The sequence below is a fragment of the Stylophora pistillata genome, chromosome 4 (assembly GCF_964205215.1).
Source record: "Stylophora pistillata chromosome 4, jaStyPist1.2, whole genome shotgun sequence".
NCBI lineage: Eukaryota > Metazoa > Cnidaria > Anthozoa > Scleractinia > Pocilloporidae > Stylophora > Stylophora pistillata.
Genome location: NC_142522.1, coordinates 3,799,178 through 3,816,288, shown reverse-complemented (window position 1 = coordinate 3,816,288; position 17,111 = coordinate 3,799,178). Strand labels below are relative to the sequence as shown.

The 17,111-nt window shown below is 38.9% G+C and overlaps 2 protein-coding genes and 1 pseudogene across 12 annotated transcripts; 2 read left to right on the top strand and 1 right to left on the bottom strand.

Annotated features, from left to right (window-relative positions):
• Positions 1 to 651: 651 nt before the first annotated feature.
• Positions 652 to 4,286, top strand: LOC111332132 (uncharacterized). Of its 9 annotated transcripts, none has more exons than XM_088756363.1 (8): positions 712 to 1,327; positions 1,442 to 1,507; positions 1,622 to 1,687; positions 1,802 to 1,867; positions 1,982 to 2,047; positions 2,160 to 2,225; positions 2,343 to 2,417; positions 3,400 to 4,286. In XM_088756363.1, exons 1-8 carry the CDS (start codon positions 1,216 to 1,218, stop codon positions 3,648 to 3,650), a joined length of 768 nt encoding a protein of 255 aa, XP_088612489.1. In that variant the 5' UTR covers positions 712 to 1,215; the 3' UTR covers positions 3,651 to 4,286. The 9 variants fall into 9 exon arrangements, with proteins under 9 accessions (XP_088612493.1, XP_088612494.1, XP_088612489.1 ...); XM_088756371.1 differs by lacking the exon at positions 3,400 to 4,286 and adding an exon at positions 2,644 to 2,859 and having other exon boundaries at positions 872 to 1,327; XM_088756372.1 differs by lacking the exon at positions 3,400 to 4,286 and adding an exon at positions 2,903 to 3,393 and having other exon boundaries at positions 877 to 1,327.
• A 4,177-nt stretch (positions 4,287 to 8,463) lies between these two features.
• Positions 8,464 to 16,873, bottom strand: LOC148732058 (protein mono-ADP-ribosyltransferase TIPARP-like). Of its 3 annotated transcripts, none has more exons than XM_088756301.1 (6): positions 15,492 to 16,873; positions 13,798 to 13,954; positions 13,292 to 13,478; positions 12,458 to 12,669; positions 11,983 to 12,150; positions 8,464 to 9,737 (listed from the first exon to the last, which is right to left on the bottom strand). In XM_088756301.1, exons 1-6 carry the CDS (start codon positions 16,495 to 16,497, stop codon positions 9,293 to 9,295), a joined length of 2,175 nt encoding a protein of 724 aa, XP_088612427.1. In that variant the 5' UTR covers positions 16,498 to 16,873; the 3' UTR covers positions 8,464 to 9,292. The 3 variants fall into 3 exon arrangements, with proteins under 3 accessions (XP_088612427.1, XP_088612429.1, XP_088612428.1); XM_088756303.1 differs by having other exon boundaries at positions 16,156 to 16,830; XM_088756302.1 differs by having other exon boundaries at positions 12,458 to 12,666; positions 15,492 to 16,134.
• On the top strand, positions 10,541 to 11,221 carry LOC148732059 (uncharacterized; annotated as a pseudogene).
• Positions 16,874 to 17,111: the final 238 nt, after the last annotated feature.

Sequence of the window (17,111 nt, the reverse complement as noted above, 5' to 3'; positions counted from 1 at the left end):
TTCTTTCAACAAAACAAAAAATTGAAAGAGCAGTACTGACTCCGTTTGCGGTCCTCAGCGAAGCGATTCTTGCGATCTCGGTTTTCAATTGCAATTTAATTCGGAATTCACGAGTGAAGTAATGGATTTTCCTTGAATCGCATAACTGAATAAAAATGAGAAAAGAAAGAAAACAGCATTACTTAAAATTGTTATGTTTACGTAGATGCGAAACAATATCATTTAGCCTCGGTTTCAACCCGCAATTCCACGCTAAATACCTCGCTTCGTTAACCAATCAGAATGGGACATTTTATTCAGTGATGCAATTCTATTTGAAATTTGTGAACCTCGAACGAAAATTTTGTGACCTCCAACGGTCTGTTGATCAAGGATAAAGTTTAGTTAAACGTTTCTGCGTAGACTCGGTGAACATATTTTTGAAATAATGTTCACTGCGCAGATAAAAATCTGCATAATTAAATGTCTTTTTTCCACTATTGCTCAAATAGTGCTTTACTGCGAAGGATCGTTCTTATATACGTCTCATAACCGCAGTTCACTCATATGTTTCATATGTTTGTTGTTGTTAAATGTCTTTTGTTGTTTTCAGATCGATCTTAGAATTGAGAACAATTCTAAGATTTGTCGTTTTCCAGAATTCTAGCCTTCATTTGCATAAAATTTTTAGTTTCAAAACGCGATAGATGATTTTCGGAGGGTTTTCAATGTTTCTTAAATGGAAACAGATTTTTTTGAGCCCCTTTATTTTTTCGGCTTTATTTCAACAAAATAAAAATTGAAAGGGCAGGACTGACTGATAAAACATGCTCGTAGCCGCGTTGAAATGTGTGACCCCTCACATAAGAAATGAAATACGCGCTAAAAAAGTTTTAGTCAGGCGACCGGCTAAAGGTTTACCATCGGGTTTCTCTACAAAATCGTCACGTGTAATGGGAAATACCGCAGACACGTAATGATAAAGTCGCAACCTTTTTTTCCACGATTTCAAAGATGGCGGATATGTCGAATGGGTTAATAATTTGTGTCATCTTTTCTACGCTCAAACATACAGACCCACACACCGTTCGCGGTAGACCCACTCTAAATGATGGCGCGTGTAATGAGCGTATATTTCGAACCGGTCGTTCCGTGAACTCAACATAGTTAAAGAACCAAATGATTTAGCGAAGGTCGACCATCAAATATTGTTTTTCTGTATCCTACTTCTTATTAATGTTACCTCATGTAAATTGTTTTCTCATATTTTTGTTATTTATAGTCCTTGCATCTACCATAGCAACTCATGTTCACTCTCCACAATCCACCAACTGCCCATCCTCTCAAGGTACTTAAAACCATGTTTACTTTGTTATTATACCATCAGATAATGTTTTATTGTATCCTACTTCTCATTAATGTTACGTCATGTAAATTGTTTTCTCATATTTGTGTTATTTAGTCCCTGCATCCACCATAGCAACTCATACTCACTCTCCACAATCCAGCAAATGCCCATCCTCTCAAGGTACTTAAAACCCTGTCTACTTTGTTATTATACCATCAAATAATGTTTTATTGTATCCTACTTCTCATTAATGTTACCTCATGTAAATTATTTTCTCATATTTGTGTTATTTAGTCCCTGCATCCACCAGAGCAACTCATGCTCACTCTTTACAATCCACCAACTGCCCACCCTCTCAAGGTACTCAAAACCCTGTTTACTTTGTTATTATACCATCATATAATGTTTTATGGTATCCTACTTCTCATTAATGTTACGACATGTTAACTATTTTCTCATATTTGTGTTATCAAGTCCCTGCATCCACCATAGCAACTCATGCTCACTCTCCACAATCCACCAACTGCCCATCCTCTCAAGGTACTTAAAACCCTGTTTACTTTGTTATTATACCATCATATAATGTTTTATGGTATCCTACTTCTCATTAATGTTATGTCATGTTAATTATTTTCTCATATTTGTGTTATTTAGTCCCTGCATCCACCAGAGCAACTCATGCTCACTCTCCACAATCCACCAACTATCCATCTTCTCAAGGTGCTTGAAACCATGTTTACTCTATTATTACACAATCAAATAATATTTTTCTGTATCATACTCATCTTTAATGTTTCATCATGTATTATTTTCTCATATTTTTGTTGTTTAGTCCCTGCATCTGCTACAGCAAGTCCTGCTGACTCCCCACAAACCAACAACTATCCATCTTCTCGAGGTGCTTAAGCCATGTTTACATTGTTGTTATACCATCAAATAAAATTTTTTTGTATCAATATTTGTGGTATTATTGTTTTCTGATATATTCTGATGGTCTGATTTCTTTCATATCTAGTTCTGGCACTTGCCATAGCAAGCCATCCTGACTCTCCACCAACTCTCCAATCCACCAACTGTCCTTCATCTCAAGGTGCTTAATAAAATCTTTACTTAATATTTCAGATCTGTTTTCCTCACTATTGTCCACTCAATCCATGCATTCTTCTCTGATGTACCAACCATAGCCAGCCATCCTGATACTCAGTTGGCTGTCAACTGCACTCCATCTCAAGATGCTTAACAGCCATGTTTGCTTTGTTATCACGTGGTCCAATAATATATATTTTTTGTATTTCTCATTGTTCTATCTTGTGAAGATCTCCTCATTGAAGTCATTAAATTGTGACCTCCTCCTATCAAAGACATGGTTGACCACCCCCACATCTTTTTTGTTTCTTTTTTGGGATGCAAATGGAATGCAAGACTTGTTTCATATGTAGCTATGCAATAAGAGCTGCTAAATAAGCTATAGTTTAGGGGTACACCTATTATTAATTGTAGAATTTTGACATTTTTTAAGTCGTCTATTTTTGCATTTTAAAGTAATTTCGCTCAAAATGTCCACCCTCTTCATAGCTGCTGATGTCAGTTCTTAAATAAGCTGATCACTGGCTTTTAAATGGTATATTGTACACAGGCAGAGTGTCTCTATTTGCCGATTTAGGAAAATCTTCCGTTTGCCTTGGGGGGTAAAGGGTTAATTAACTAAGTAGCTAATCTCATTAGCAAATAGATAATTATACGTCTACAAATAATTCGTTTGAATAATTCTATAAATTCTAGCATTAAGGGGTTGCTCTATGTGAGAAATGGGGGGAAGTACAAACTATCGTGGCAATTAGAGAAGCTCTAGCATGAGTTAATATTCTTAAAAAAGACGGTGGGTCATGACAGTACATTATTTCTCTCCATCTCTGCAAAGGAGCAGTTGTTTCAGTTGGCTTTACGCGTCATGCTTATACTTTGTTGACTTCAAGCCTATTCTCCAACGACTCTGCCTCCTGATTTTCTGTCACAGCATGGTAATAGGAAACTTTTACACATTCCCATCATTTCTTATCATGTCTTTACAGGAATTGATGTAGTTCTCTACAATGTGGAGGGGCAAGCGGTTGCCGTAGGTTACATGGAGTGTGAACGTCAGTTTCTTCATGGGAAGTGTATACCATCCGGGTATAAGGTGGTCCGTTTAACATGGGTGAAGTCGTCTGATATTCCTGCTCCACTTGTGCTAGGAGATCCTGATGAGAATTTCTTCTTGTCATCTGGACAGTTTTTTGCCCTTCCTATTGCCAGTTTAAAGCTTGTAAAACTAGTGAGATAATAATCTTCTCTTAAAAAAAATAGAACATGGCAGCTGTTGGCCTTAGTCTGAGAACGTTTTGAAGAGAATATGAAAGTAATCTATTAACGCTCATGTTTTTCTCATGTTCACATTAACTTGATCAACTTTTAGCCTCTTCAAGAAGCAGAATCAGAAGATAGGGGTGCGCTTATTGCTTATTCTTTAACATTAATTAATTGACACAACAATAAAGAATTTCTGTTAAGCTTTTGTTTTGCAAACACAGGAAAACTTGGTGTGCAAGAACAGTTATAAATATCGTGCCCACAACTTCTGTTCATGTCGTAGATCCATTAGATTGAAATGTAGTTTTTTTTGTTCGAATTATTTACCAGTAGGATAGTCTTTCAAACCACGTTAGAGTGGCTGATCATACAGCTATTTTTGTTAAAGGAATGTTAGAAGTTTTCTTGGAACATAATTTGATTTGTAAGTTTCTCTAGAGTTTTGCCTTTTCGAATCTTTTTTTTTTTTGCTCTTATACTTGTTATAACTTACGTTTTTACTCATGGCCGTTTCCTTAGTACGGCGCCGCGGTGCTTGTGGCCTACCATCTCTTGGTCTGTAATTTTAAGTTTATTTGGAGTACGATTAATAAACATCGTAACACCGGTATCAGACCAGTTAGTTTTTGTGCACGCCAATTGGACGAAGCTCATGAAGAGGTAAAATATCAGACGGCGGCTATCTCACAGTATAACGCAAACGACTCTTTTTGCGTTTGCACATCATGCACAAAAACAACATAACGTGGTACGAAATCGGACGACGGGTATCAGGCATTAGTATCACCCAACTAGTGGACTAATGCAAATCCTGCTTTTTGATTGGTTACGCTACTAGGGGACTTTGAGTAATAGTAATCGAGTAGCGAAATTCGCCGGTTTCTCTTTCGTTTTTTCCCCCAAATAAACATTTATTCAACTTGCATTTGCTAACTTTATTATTACCTTTTCTGTTAGACTAGTTGGGTGATACTAAAACAATTAGACTCTGCGCCCTCAAGGGCCACGGGTAAATAAGTTAAGGAGCCTCGAAAGGGTTTTTCGTTGCTGTAGTGTTTGAGAAACAATGGAAGATTACAAAGAAGGATGATTAATGGTGTGGACAAACTATCCGTCTCCTTGCAACTCTATTGCTGAGCTATACTTTGAGGGTACTTATGACGTCATATCAGTTACCATGGCAACATACGCCCACTAAATTTCAGTTTTTGTAAATCATCTGAAAAACTGATTCATTGACCCTAAATACCTTAACTTTTGACACAGTATGGAAAGAGATTATCTGGTAGAATTAAGTATATTCAAAGACTGTGATTTTCTGTAAGCCATAGTATGGCTTACAGAAAATTCTACTACATAATTTTTCCTTAATCTGTTATATTTGAAGTGCCATCGTGAATGTTGCGTGCTTGCAAAAAATCAAGATAGGTTACTCAGGAAATTTTGAGCTCGAAACAAATGCTTTCCGCAGACTTTATTTCCGGTTCGTGCGATTTTAAGCAGCATTTAATTAACTTCCATTTTGCTTCTTTTGAGGGTGTGAACCCCGTTCAACCTGATATCCGGCGCTTGATTTTATAGAGTGCAAGACAAACTATCAAAGTCACCTTTTCAGCTCTACCTTTTTGATCAATAATGATTAAAAAAAAACGTTAGAAACACGTATTAGGACACGCCGAGATTAAAGGCTCGCGCACCTTTCTTCTGCAATTTTGTAAAACCTACATTTTTACTGAATATTCTCATCTGACGCCCGTGTTTAGCTAACCAGAGAGTTACTTAAATGCCTATCTTCCTCCCAATCACATCGTCTATTGAAACCCCATTTATGATTTCCAAAGTCCACGATATGGGCCATTAACGTGAATTAATTCCAGAGAGAATGCATGCTAGTGCCCAGTATTGAACCTCAATCGTATGTTGTCCTTTTAACCCGCTTATCTAAACTCATGCGGAAACGTCCGTAGTGTGCGTCATTTCCCGTAGACATTTTCGTAGCATATCAAACCTCATTCCTATACATACACTCAAATTCAATTTCTCTTTGCTTCAAGCAAACAACCCCGCAGTTTGGTTCATTTGGCCTGCAATCATTAGAGACGTTCGGCCTTCTGGTTGAATATTGCACCTTAGCATACATCCATGCATATCCAGTTTTTTACATTTGTGCAAAAAATTCCGCACTTTCGGTCACATGCCGTAAAATCATTGGAGACTGGGGGCATTCTGGCCGTGGTTGCATATTGGACCTAATTGGCATACATCCATTAAGATCGACTTTTTAGACATGAGCGAAAAAGTCTGCACCTTGGGTGATCTGCCGTGAAATCGCTGGAGATAGATGGCATTCTGGTGGAATATTGGACATCGATCGATCGATCTATCTCCAGCTAGTGATCTCATGGCAGATGACCCAAAGTGCTGACGTTTTCGTAGAAGTCCTTAAAAGCGGTTTATACTATATGGATGTATGCGATCTATGTCCAATATTCTACCAGAATGCCATCTCTCTCCAATGATCTCAACGCAGATGACCCATAGTGCGGACTTTTTCGCAGAAGTCCTTAAAAGCGGATTACAGGGATGTATGCCGCATACATCCATAGAAACCGCTTTTAAGGACTTTTACAAAAAATGTCCACAGTTAGGGTCATCTGCCGTGAAGTCACTGGAGATAGATGGCATTCTAGTGTAACGTTGGACATCGATCGCATACATCCATATATATATATATATATATATATATATATATATATATATTTTGGAAGGAAAAAGACAAGTAAACTACAAGTTCATCCCTACAAGCCTGTTTCGTGGTCGCCCACTCATCAGGGGATTTCTCCTGATGAGTGGGCGACCACGAAACAGGCTTGTAGGGATGAACTTGTAGTTTACTTGTCTTTTTCCTCCCACAATATATACTTCGCTCTACTTCTATGTATTGAGCACTGTTCTACGAAAATCAAGTCACACTCCATATATATAGATATATATATATATATATATATATATATATATATATATATATTCTGTATACGAGAGAAACCCTGACCCTGTACATCCCAAGTAATCATACTTAAATAGAATAAATGTTTGAAAAGAAGATTTTCCCTGAGCGGGATTTTAACCCACGTCCCCCTGTTCACGGTTTGTAATTTGGTTTACGACTTGTACCTCCATCACTGATCACACAAGTATAACGTTATCACATTTTTCCAAAATCTGTTGTATTTTTATTGTACTTTTAAGCTCAGACTCTTGAAGAAGTCTGAGCCAGTGATATATGGAGGTATTGGTCAGCGTTCTAATTGTTTTTCCAGCTGTCATTTTATGCCGTCAATATAAGTCTGCAGCCAATGCTACTCGACTTGCGTCTAGTAAGTAAAAGATTCTGATTGACATCAGCGAGCCTGCAACGTGACATGCTTACTTGTCAGAGGATATTTTTTGGTGTAACAGCTGTCAGTTAAACACCTCGATCAATGTAGATGTCCGCTAAAACAACAATGCATTAGCGCAGTAAAACAATTGCAGCGGAGGTTAATAACATTCAGGACCTAATGTCATTACATTTAGGGCTTTATTACATTTGTGACCGAATGTTGTCACATTTAGGCCTTCATAAGTAAACGAACAAATGAAAACATAAAAGTCTAACGAGTTAAAAAAATTGCGCGAACAAACGTTAGCCTTAATCAATTCCGAAAAAATCCCTTCTGTGTTGATGTCATTGCTTAGTAGATTAAAAGAAGAAAAAAAAAAAAAAAAAACAGCAAATGGGAAGGGATTCAATGTCATTGGTATTACGTGGCGGCCTGATTTCACAGATTCGTGGATCACTTCGTATCGTTAATAATTTCCTTTTCTTCTTTATCTTTTTATTATCTCTATAATTATTGCCATGATTATTATTTTATTTTTTGTTGTACAAAACATAACATTGTTAATTGAATTAAGACATTAGGTGACAATCGAAAGTAAAATATTTTACATGCAGGTAGTAGTGAGGATAATATTTAATTTTTATTTTTCCTGTTCATTTTCGCCCGAGTTTTTCATCTGTTTGTTTTTCCCCTAAACTCTTTTGATTGATGATTTATGTGTTAGTTTTCAAAATACAATTTGAAAAGATTTATAAGTCTCTGCCTCAGAAGCAACACGGGATCGCTTGGGTGCCACTTCCGAACAACACTCGCTAAAGCAAATGGAGAACTAGGTGAGACGGATCGATTTGGGAAATGGACCCGTCAATGGGCGAACATTGCTGAAACAGGTAACAATGACCTTCCCCACTGGCTTGCCTTTTATTACTGCTGATTTCGCAAAGGAACATCACAGTTCCTCTTGAATTTTCGTTCCACTGGCTTGCTTCCGGAAACCTTCCTCATGATTAATTTCTTTTGTCACTTTTTCTTCAAAACATGACTCCAGTACGCCACTGAACTACATCCTCGTACTTTTCATATACGGAACACCGCATACAGAGGTGATTCATGTATTTCTGACCCTCATGTACTGTCGACCGTCTAAAGAATTGATCGTTGTACGTAGAATTGACGAGCAATTACAAGGAAGCTCGCTTTGGCACCAACTGAATTGGAACTTGATAGGTATCAAGTACCATTTCGGCCTTTTTAAAAATGCTTTCACGATTTTGACAATGGCTTCTTCGAATAGTGGGAATAATTGAGGATCAACAAAGCAGTCAAATATAATGAAATCAATGTTGTACCTGAAACTATACGTAAGGCTTTACCACCCCCCTCCCGCAAAAAATAATAACAAAATGAATAAATTAAAATTTATTTTAATACTTAACATGGACTAAGACTTACAAAGAACCCTTGGTGAGCTTGTAACAAAATTTGATTTAAACTATGATTTTCCCTTTAAGAAAAAAACGTAAAATCACAACAATGCTTACGGACACTGAAAATCTAACCCTAACCCTAAAACTCCACTCGAATTTGATTTGATCCCAATAATAAACAGAACGAACACTTCGCCTAACTACACCGATCAGGTCTCACCAGACTGAAAACCTTGAGGACTTCATGAAGAGCTTTTATTCTACTTTCTAAACCTGATTATTTTTCTTTCTAGGAAAAAAAGAATCATGCTGATATGCCTGTAAGATATTCTGACAATGGTCAGTCCAAAATAACATTACTCTTTCGAATTTCAGCTCGTGCGTTGTAGATCTTTTGACATGCTTGATGATCTCACTGCTGATCACTCCACTTTTCTCTCCAAGGCACGTTGAGAGACTTTTGATGTACATTAGACTAGTATTCTCACATTATTTCTATTTTTAAATTGTTTTTTCTTACTTATTCTCCGTTTGACAAACTTGTTGCCATACTCATTGGGATTTCATTTTATGATCTACTGGAAGTGATCAGGTTTACGTGCTTGTGACTGACCTTCTAGAGTAGTTTGATTTACCTGACTTTATTAATACGTAAAACGGTAACATTTGTCTACTCATGTTCTAGCTATTTGTCAAATTTCTTACAATACTCGATGGGATTTTATAGTCTCTGGAACTGATCGGGTCAATGCGCTTGAGACTGACTTTCTGCCGTAGTTTGATTTAGCAGTCTTTGATACCTAAAACTATGACAGCTCATACTTTATTAGATAGAAAGGATAGCATTGTTCGTCATTAAAAATGACAAAGATCTTCGGTTGATTCTCGTCATCGACACAAGAATCGTACAAATCACTGGCAGGATTATTTGGATCTTTCAGAGGCGGTCGACGAAAATCTTGCCCTCCGAGCTTATATTCCCCTGTTAAAACACATGCGAGGAACATGAATCTCGTTTTTTCTCCACTTAGACTGCTGTAGTTATTGCTGTAAGAGGCGTCTCTAGCAAAATAGCTTCCTTTTCCATACTTTGTCCCATGCTTTCCTCGCAGTCTGTGGTCAAAGTTCTGTTTGCAAATGGCATCAACGACATCTGATGACGTACCATGGAACAGGAACTTCTCTATCTGATCGTTCTCTATCTGATCGTGCCTTTTAGCTTCCAGTTTCTTTTTCATTCTTTCCCGCTTTCTGGATTGAGAGAAGAAGATAGAAGGGTTAATCGATAAAAGAGTTAAATTCTTAGGCGCGTGCTCAAGCTGCACTGACCATATACCCATTTGAGAAAACTAATAACTTCATGGTTCCTTGTTTGATAACGGTTCGGCCTGTTATATCGCTGGTTGTGCCCGTGGGAAATATGAAGCGAATTCTGTGTTCCGACTGGCTACCCGAGCGGGAAAGAGGGGCCCGTCTTGTCCTGTCGGGATTGCACACTTTGATCTCGCGCAAGAAAATAGATTACTCGGAGCGGACGTAAATTTTGGACAACACTGGCGATGGAGCCACAAAAAGTAACAGAAGACAGTCAAAGCAAAGAAACATAAACGGCTCTCGTGGTTTATTTTGCTGTAGTTTTTGAAAGCTCCGATTTAAAGGGACCAAACGTCACTTAGATGTAATCCAAACAATAAAGGCTGAAAGTTTCTAAAAAAGTGTGGTGCTGCGTCGGTGAGGGTAACAAGGTAATTGGTTATATCAACTAAGTTGAAATTGTAAATTGGCCACCGTAACGAATAAAAAAGCTGACGTTTCGAGCGTTAGCCCTTCATCAGAGCGAATGAAGGAGTTGTGGGTGGTATGTGGTTTTAAACGCAGAAAGCGGAGCTACGCCATTGGTTGGAACCTGGCAACGAGAAAAATACGAATAAATTAGGGGAATGAAGAGCGTTCGTTCATACCTATGGTATTAAGAGTGCCGATCTGAAATATTAACTTTTGTTCAAGAGTTTTGCGGCTTTCCGTGTTGTAACTATGTGTGTCTGTAGGTTTGACCCAACTATGCCAATCCTTTTGTAGGTTTTGTTGAACACCAATTTTTTAGCCAATACATTGGCTGCAAACCTGAACTCTAAGTTCGCTACATCGACGACTGTATCGGCGCTACCTCCTCTGCCAGAGAGGAGCTAACTAAATTCATAACTGTAGTCAATTCTTTTCACACGGCTCTAAAATGTGCCTGAGAAATTTCCGACAATTCTTTTTCCTTTTTAGATATCAAAGTTCCAACAGACTCACATAGTTACTTGTTGTATTCATCTTCGAATCCATCTCATGTTAAGAATTCCATTCCCTTTTCTCAGCTTCTAAGACTTCGTCGTTTATGTAGTGATAACTCTAATTTTTCCCGCAAATCAGAGTCAATGTGCCAGTTTTTCGAAAAACGTGGTTACTCTGTTTCTGTCGTTCAAGCGGGTCACCACGGCGCCCAACTTATTGATCGACAGTCAGCACTACAAACGTCACAGAAGGAAAATTCCGACCGCATTCCATTCACTCTCACTTTTCACCCTCACAACCACTCAGTTAAATCCATTATTCTTAAAAACTTTAAATTACTTCAAAACGATCCAGAGACTGGCGCTATCTTTTCGCAACTTCCACTTATTTAATTCAAACGCAACAAAAATATAGGCAATTTTTTGGTCAGAAGTTCATTCCAGACTAATGACTAACCCGGCACTTTTAAATGCGCTCGCGCACGATGCAAAACTTGTCTCTTCATTTACAACGCTGAGAAAATATCGGGATCCAAGCGATCCATTAAAATCACCGACCACTTCAAGTGCACCTCCGCTAACTTTATTTACTGCATAACTTGTACTTATTGCAAAAAGTTATACATCGGCGAAACAGGAAGACGACTAGGTGACCGATTCCGAGAACACCTTCGCGACGTGGAAAGGAATGACAAGGACGCATCAAAACCAGTCGCTAGACACTTTGATTTACCTAATCATTCTAAACAACATATGGCAATCTGCGGTCTTTCTATACATTTAGGCAACACGGAAAGCCGGAAAACTCTTGAACAAAAGTTAATCTTTCAATTCGGCACTCTTAATCCCACAGGTATCAACGAGCGCTTTTCATTCCACTAATTTATTCATGTTTTTCTCGTTGCCATGTTCCCACCAATGGCGTAGCTCCGCTTTCTGCATATAAAACCACCTAAAATCCACAATTCCTCCATTCGCTCTGAAGAAGGGCTAACGCTCGAAACGTCAGCTTTTTTATTCGTTACGGTGGCCATTTACAATTTCAACTTAGTTGATATAACCAATTACCTTGTAATCCAAACAGGAGACTGAATTTTTTAAAATGAGCTAGATCATTGTAGAGTTAGCCTCAGACGTGAGATGGGCAGTCATCCTTGCAAATTTGCACATAATCTTTCCTTGCTAGTATACGTTATTAGCCACTTTAAAAGTTTGACCTTTGGTATCTCTCACATAACTCTTCGTTCCAAATTTTTTCCACCATCACTATGTAAGCTTGGTGTTCTGGCATTGTTTCGTGAAAGAGTCGACTCACTCCTCTGTATTCTTCGCTTTCATTTTCCAAGCAAGTTCGTTCAAAATCTACAACCATGCCTCTCGGATAACTAAAAATGTAATAAAAACGGAAAAATTAGAGAAACACGAATGGCTATATGTTAAAGCCAGAGATGAAGGGACTAAAGAGCATTCTTTTAGGAAACATCAAATCTTGATTTTCAACAGGTATAAAAGCTCATTCCCTGATAGTAAGTACCTCAACACGCAATGAACTCCCCATCCCCGACATCAGCATATAATTAAGACAAAAACAATTTAAGGACTGCTTTGTGCTATTCGAGCCAGTAAGTCCTTCTTTTTTTCACAGATATAAGTAAGTGAAATTGGCAACAGCACAATCCACGGGTCACTTACCTCTTTTTGGTCTGATATGTTGGTTTTGAAACAAACACAGGTCTTCTTCTCACTTTCCGCATGGTCTGAATGTCTGGGTTGATATTCATTTGGTACATAGGCGTTTCGTAGAATTTGAGGATGTAATTGTGAGAACCGCTTCGAAAGGAAAAAGTGTCTTCTTCATTTAAATAGGCAGCCTCTATCTCTCCTTGTATATCTCCAGACGACTGCTAAAAGAGAAGATATAGAACTTGAGGTCTGTCTTGATTCAAGCTTGTTGCAAACAACATTCTCAGCCTGTTGTTTGTCAATCACTAAATCCTTCATATTGAATTAATTATTAATTGCACTAGCACGCATTAACAAGAGGCCAATTGCAAAACCAGTACCACATTGCTCGTGAATATATGAAAATCATATATATGAACTGCAGTTAAAGAAGTTAGTGTGAGATCGATCTTTGCAGAAATCAACGCTACTTAAGCAGTTGTGAAAATAAGGCCCGAAAAAATTCAGGCCTGTATTGGGATTCGAACCCATGACCTCTGCGATACCGATGTACTGCTCTACCAACTGAGCTAACAAGCCAACCCGGGGCTGGTCATTGCGTTGGTTCGTAATAAACCTGTGAAGTGATGAGTCGACGCTTGTGAACATATAAAGATCATCTATATAAACTGCGGTTAAAGAACTGAAGAAATGAACTGCGGCTTGATAGCTCAGTTGGTAGAGCACTGCACCGGTATCGCAGAGGTCATGGGTTCGAATCCCATACAGTCCTGAATTTTTTCAGGCCTTATTTTCAGTACTGCTTAAGTAGTGTTCACTTCTGCGAAGATCGATCTTACTCACCATCGTTTCAGCGTATTTCTTCCAACCATCATTGTCTTTCCAATACCAAACCCATTGTGTGGATGACTTGTTGTTCTGCTCCTGTACGAAGGATGGTGTTGACCATCGACGGAGCAAGAACTGTGCAGATGTGGGTGAGTGCATGGACATCTCCTCGAAATTAACTTTTACTTGTGATGATGATGCACTGGAAAGAGGAAGTAGAGGGAATGATCATTTCAATTTGTGATAAAGATAATGAAAAACAAAAAAAACTTCCCGGGCCTCAAGGTGAAGTAATGTTGAAATAGAAACAAACGTTTGTATAAATAATCTGACCAGCTGGAACGCTTTGGCTTCGCTAGAATATTTCGGCTAAATCGCCTAACTTTCAGTAGTCTTTTGAGAGTCTGTGGTTACACAGCATTGAGCTATACATACTCCCACAGCTCAACTAAAAACTTCCATCTTATATTAAACAGTTAGCTACTCACTCTTGTCTTTCTTGTCTAGCCTCAGTAATTTACCTCAACGCAGTATCTGTAAGGTTCAACAGAACTTCCAGGTTATTCACGTCACAGTAAAGCTTTTCCAAAGTCACATCGTCTGAAGGGCCGAAATTTTCCCACCAATAGGAATCTGCCTCTTTAAACTGCCAGCGGTAAAGAGTGGACTCACAACCAGCTGCCAAGAAAAGGGTTTGATCAGAGAACACAACTTCTGAGTGAACAACTGTTTGCAAGAGAGATAAAACAGCATTTAACAACAAGGAAATTGTTGATACTCATTCTTAGATCCCTTGATCCGGGGATCAAAGTGTGAGCTAATTTGCCCTGCCTCCCTAATTAATCCCCATCGCACCATATCGTCCAAAATAAGTAATGTGGAAAATGAAGGGTAGAAAAGCATATGGCAACAAATAAAGGTGATAAGTACTTAAAGAATGCTCCTGAAGGAACCAACTAGCTTGTCAGTCGTCAAAGGAAAAGTTTTCCGTTCTTCAGCGGCCACATGGTAGGTCGGTCAGTCAGTCACTTATCATGTGAGTCAGTTAACCAGTGAGTCATGCAGGATTCATTCGATAGTAAACATTCATACAGTACTAAACCAGCAAAACAGTCAATTTGTCAGTCAATATCTCTGTCAGTTAGTCAGAAATGTAGTAAGTTTGCTTGTGGGCCGGTTTGTCGGTCCGTCCGTCGGTCAATCAGTTATTAGTAGACATCTATATCGATACAAGATAGCCCCGTTCAGTGTAGTAAACACTGGTATCAACGGGGGTCCTGTTAACCACCCATCCCACCCCAGGGAAGGACATCTATCACAGAGTAATCTCCTGCGTGGGAAATTAAAGTCTCCTGCCCCTAACCCTGCAGGAGACGGGACCTCCATTTATTCATCCCTATCCGAGACGAATAGAATATCTAACCATATCTTGATGTTATAGAAAGGTAGCATATTCTTCTCAATTATTTTAAGACCCTGAATGTTGGTTGGCCGGGGCTCGAACCCTCGACCTCCCGCACAACAGTCCAGTGCTCTATCCATTGAGCTAAACGGGAGGCGGTAGTCGGCTAGTTCGTCAAATGAATCGGTCACTCATTGTGTGAGGCAGTCCACTTAGTTGGTCATTTCGTAAGTTAATCTGTCAGTCTCTAAGTTAGTTAACCAATCGATAAATCGGTCGATCAGCGAATCTGTAGGTTTTTTCGTCACTCAGTAGCTCAATCAATAATTTAGTTGGTCGGTTAGTTGATCAGTCATTCAGTCATACACATAACATGTCAGTCGTTTAGTCCATCACTCATTTCAATGGTCCTGTCGCTCACTCAGCGTACCAGTTATTTGAACAACCAGTCAAATGACAGATCAATCTGGTAACTAAGTTTGTCGTTCAGTCGGTTAATCACTCAGCAAGTGGATCAGCCAACCAGTCATATCATTTGGTAATTCATTCAGGTTAACTGATAACTAACTTTAGCAGTCCGTTAGCCATACAGTCCGCCAGTCTCTCGGATGGTCAGTCGATCAGTCTGTGAAAGAGGGTGTGGTTGACAAACTACCCAGTCAGTCATTTAGTCAGTCAGTCAGTGAGTCAGTCCGTCCATCCTTCAGTAAGTTAGAAAGTCAGTCAGTTGGTCGCTTAGTCATTCAAGCAGTTAGTTACTCAGTTGGTCAGTCAGTCCTAATTAATCAATTAGCATTCAATCGTGTATCCTACCGTTTGTCAATCCCATAAAAATCTTGCCGAAAGAAATCGGTATATTCTGAAAGAAAGCACTTGTATTCTCTATAATGATATTTCTTGTGTCTCCAAAGATAAACATCACAGCTAAGCAGAAGAGGCAGATGAATAAAATGAATAAATATCTTATCGCCACCCAGACGCACTTGACAACAATGGCGGTAACAAAACACATGACACAAACTCTTATGGCCGCTGCTGCTTCGTAACCAGCAACTGAATGTGTGCTCAAACGATTCAGATTCTCTTGAATGATTCTTGCTTGGCTACTGAAGGTGGTAAACATAGGATCGAAGTACCTCTTGGCGTGGTTACTGATAACGGAAAACATGGAATCGAAGCGTCTTTTGACTACTTCATTGGCGCGAGAAATCTTGACACAAAAATTTCTTGTGCCTTGTTTGTTCCAAAGCAACAACATTTTCACTACGCCATACAAATAACACAGTTGGAAAAAACTTCTCCAGTCCATTCTTAAATTTAAGGCCCAATCCGAGAAAAATGTAATTAGGTAATGCAAAATATTGAACACGCCATATAATGCGAATAACGTGGTGGACCTGAGGAAGTATATGGCAACTCTCAGCAATCCCATTACGATTTTCGAGATACCATAGAAGGTATACATTGCAATACTCACTATTATTTTGAAAGCGAAACGAGCGAGGGAAATCGATAATCCACACAGCAACCAGAACGAAGATCGAAAATGATATACGCACTCGACCGCAACCACTATCATGAACAACATGGCAACAATTTTTATCGCCACAACTGCCCCATAACCAGCCGAAGAATGTCCATTTATGCGATCCATCTTGTTGTCGATCATCTTTGCTTTGTTGCGGATGATGGTACATAAAGAGTTAACGCGCAACTTGGTCTGGTTAACCGTATTGAAGACTTTGCCACGAAAACCATTCCACTCGTTCTGTTCGACACTTCTCCTTTGTCTCTTCGGTTCTTTCTTTGAAGGCATCATGTATCGTAGAATTTTGCTCAGTATCAGCGGTAAGAGTCGTGTATCTTCTAGGTCTCGTTTACCGTTTCAAACGGCCTTCGGTCGAGTATTCTGAAGCCTGATCTGTGAAGTTCGCAAATCTATTAATGCGAAAGCAGGTGTTCAAGCCGGAAGTGGTGATTGCGTGATTTCTCACGAAAGCGAGGTTAGCATTTTCGATTTCGTCTCAATACCGTGTCAATAGTAACAGAGGAATGACTACGAACGCGCGTTTGAAACGGGAAGTTAATCAACGTTTTCCCTCGCGATATTAATTGTTTTTCCACTGGTAACGCTGAATTACCAGTTGCCTTCGATCTTCAGCAACCTTGAGCTCTTCAACAAAGTTCTAACTTTGCTGATGAAGATATAGTCACCTAAATTGTAAGGATTAAAAGAAAGGGATGGCTGAGTTTAGATGAGAATGATTCTGAAGGATTAGCGGCATTTTTTTAATGATGAGGCATGAATCGCGCGACAGCAACGATAACAGTTTTTGCAGGCCTCAGTCTCAGTCGAAATAATAATAATATTAATTTAATATTTATATTGCGCAAATTTGTGGGCCCCCGCTACAGCGGAAAATCAAGAAGGAA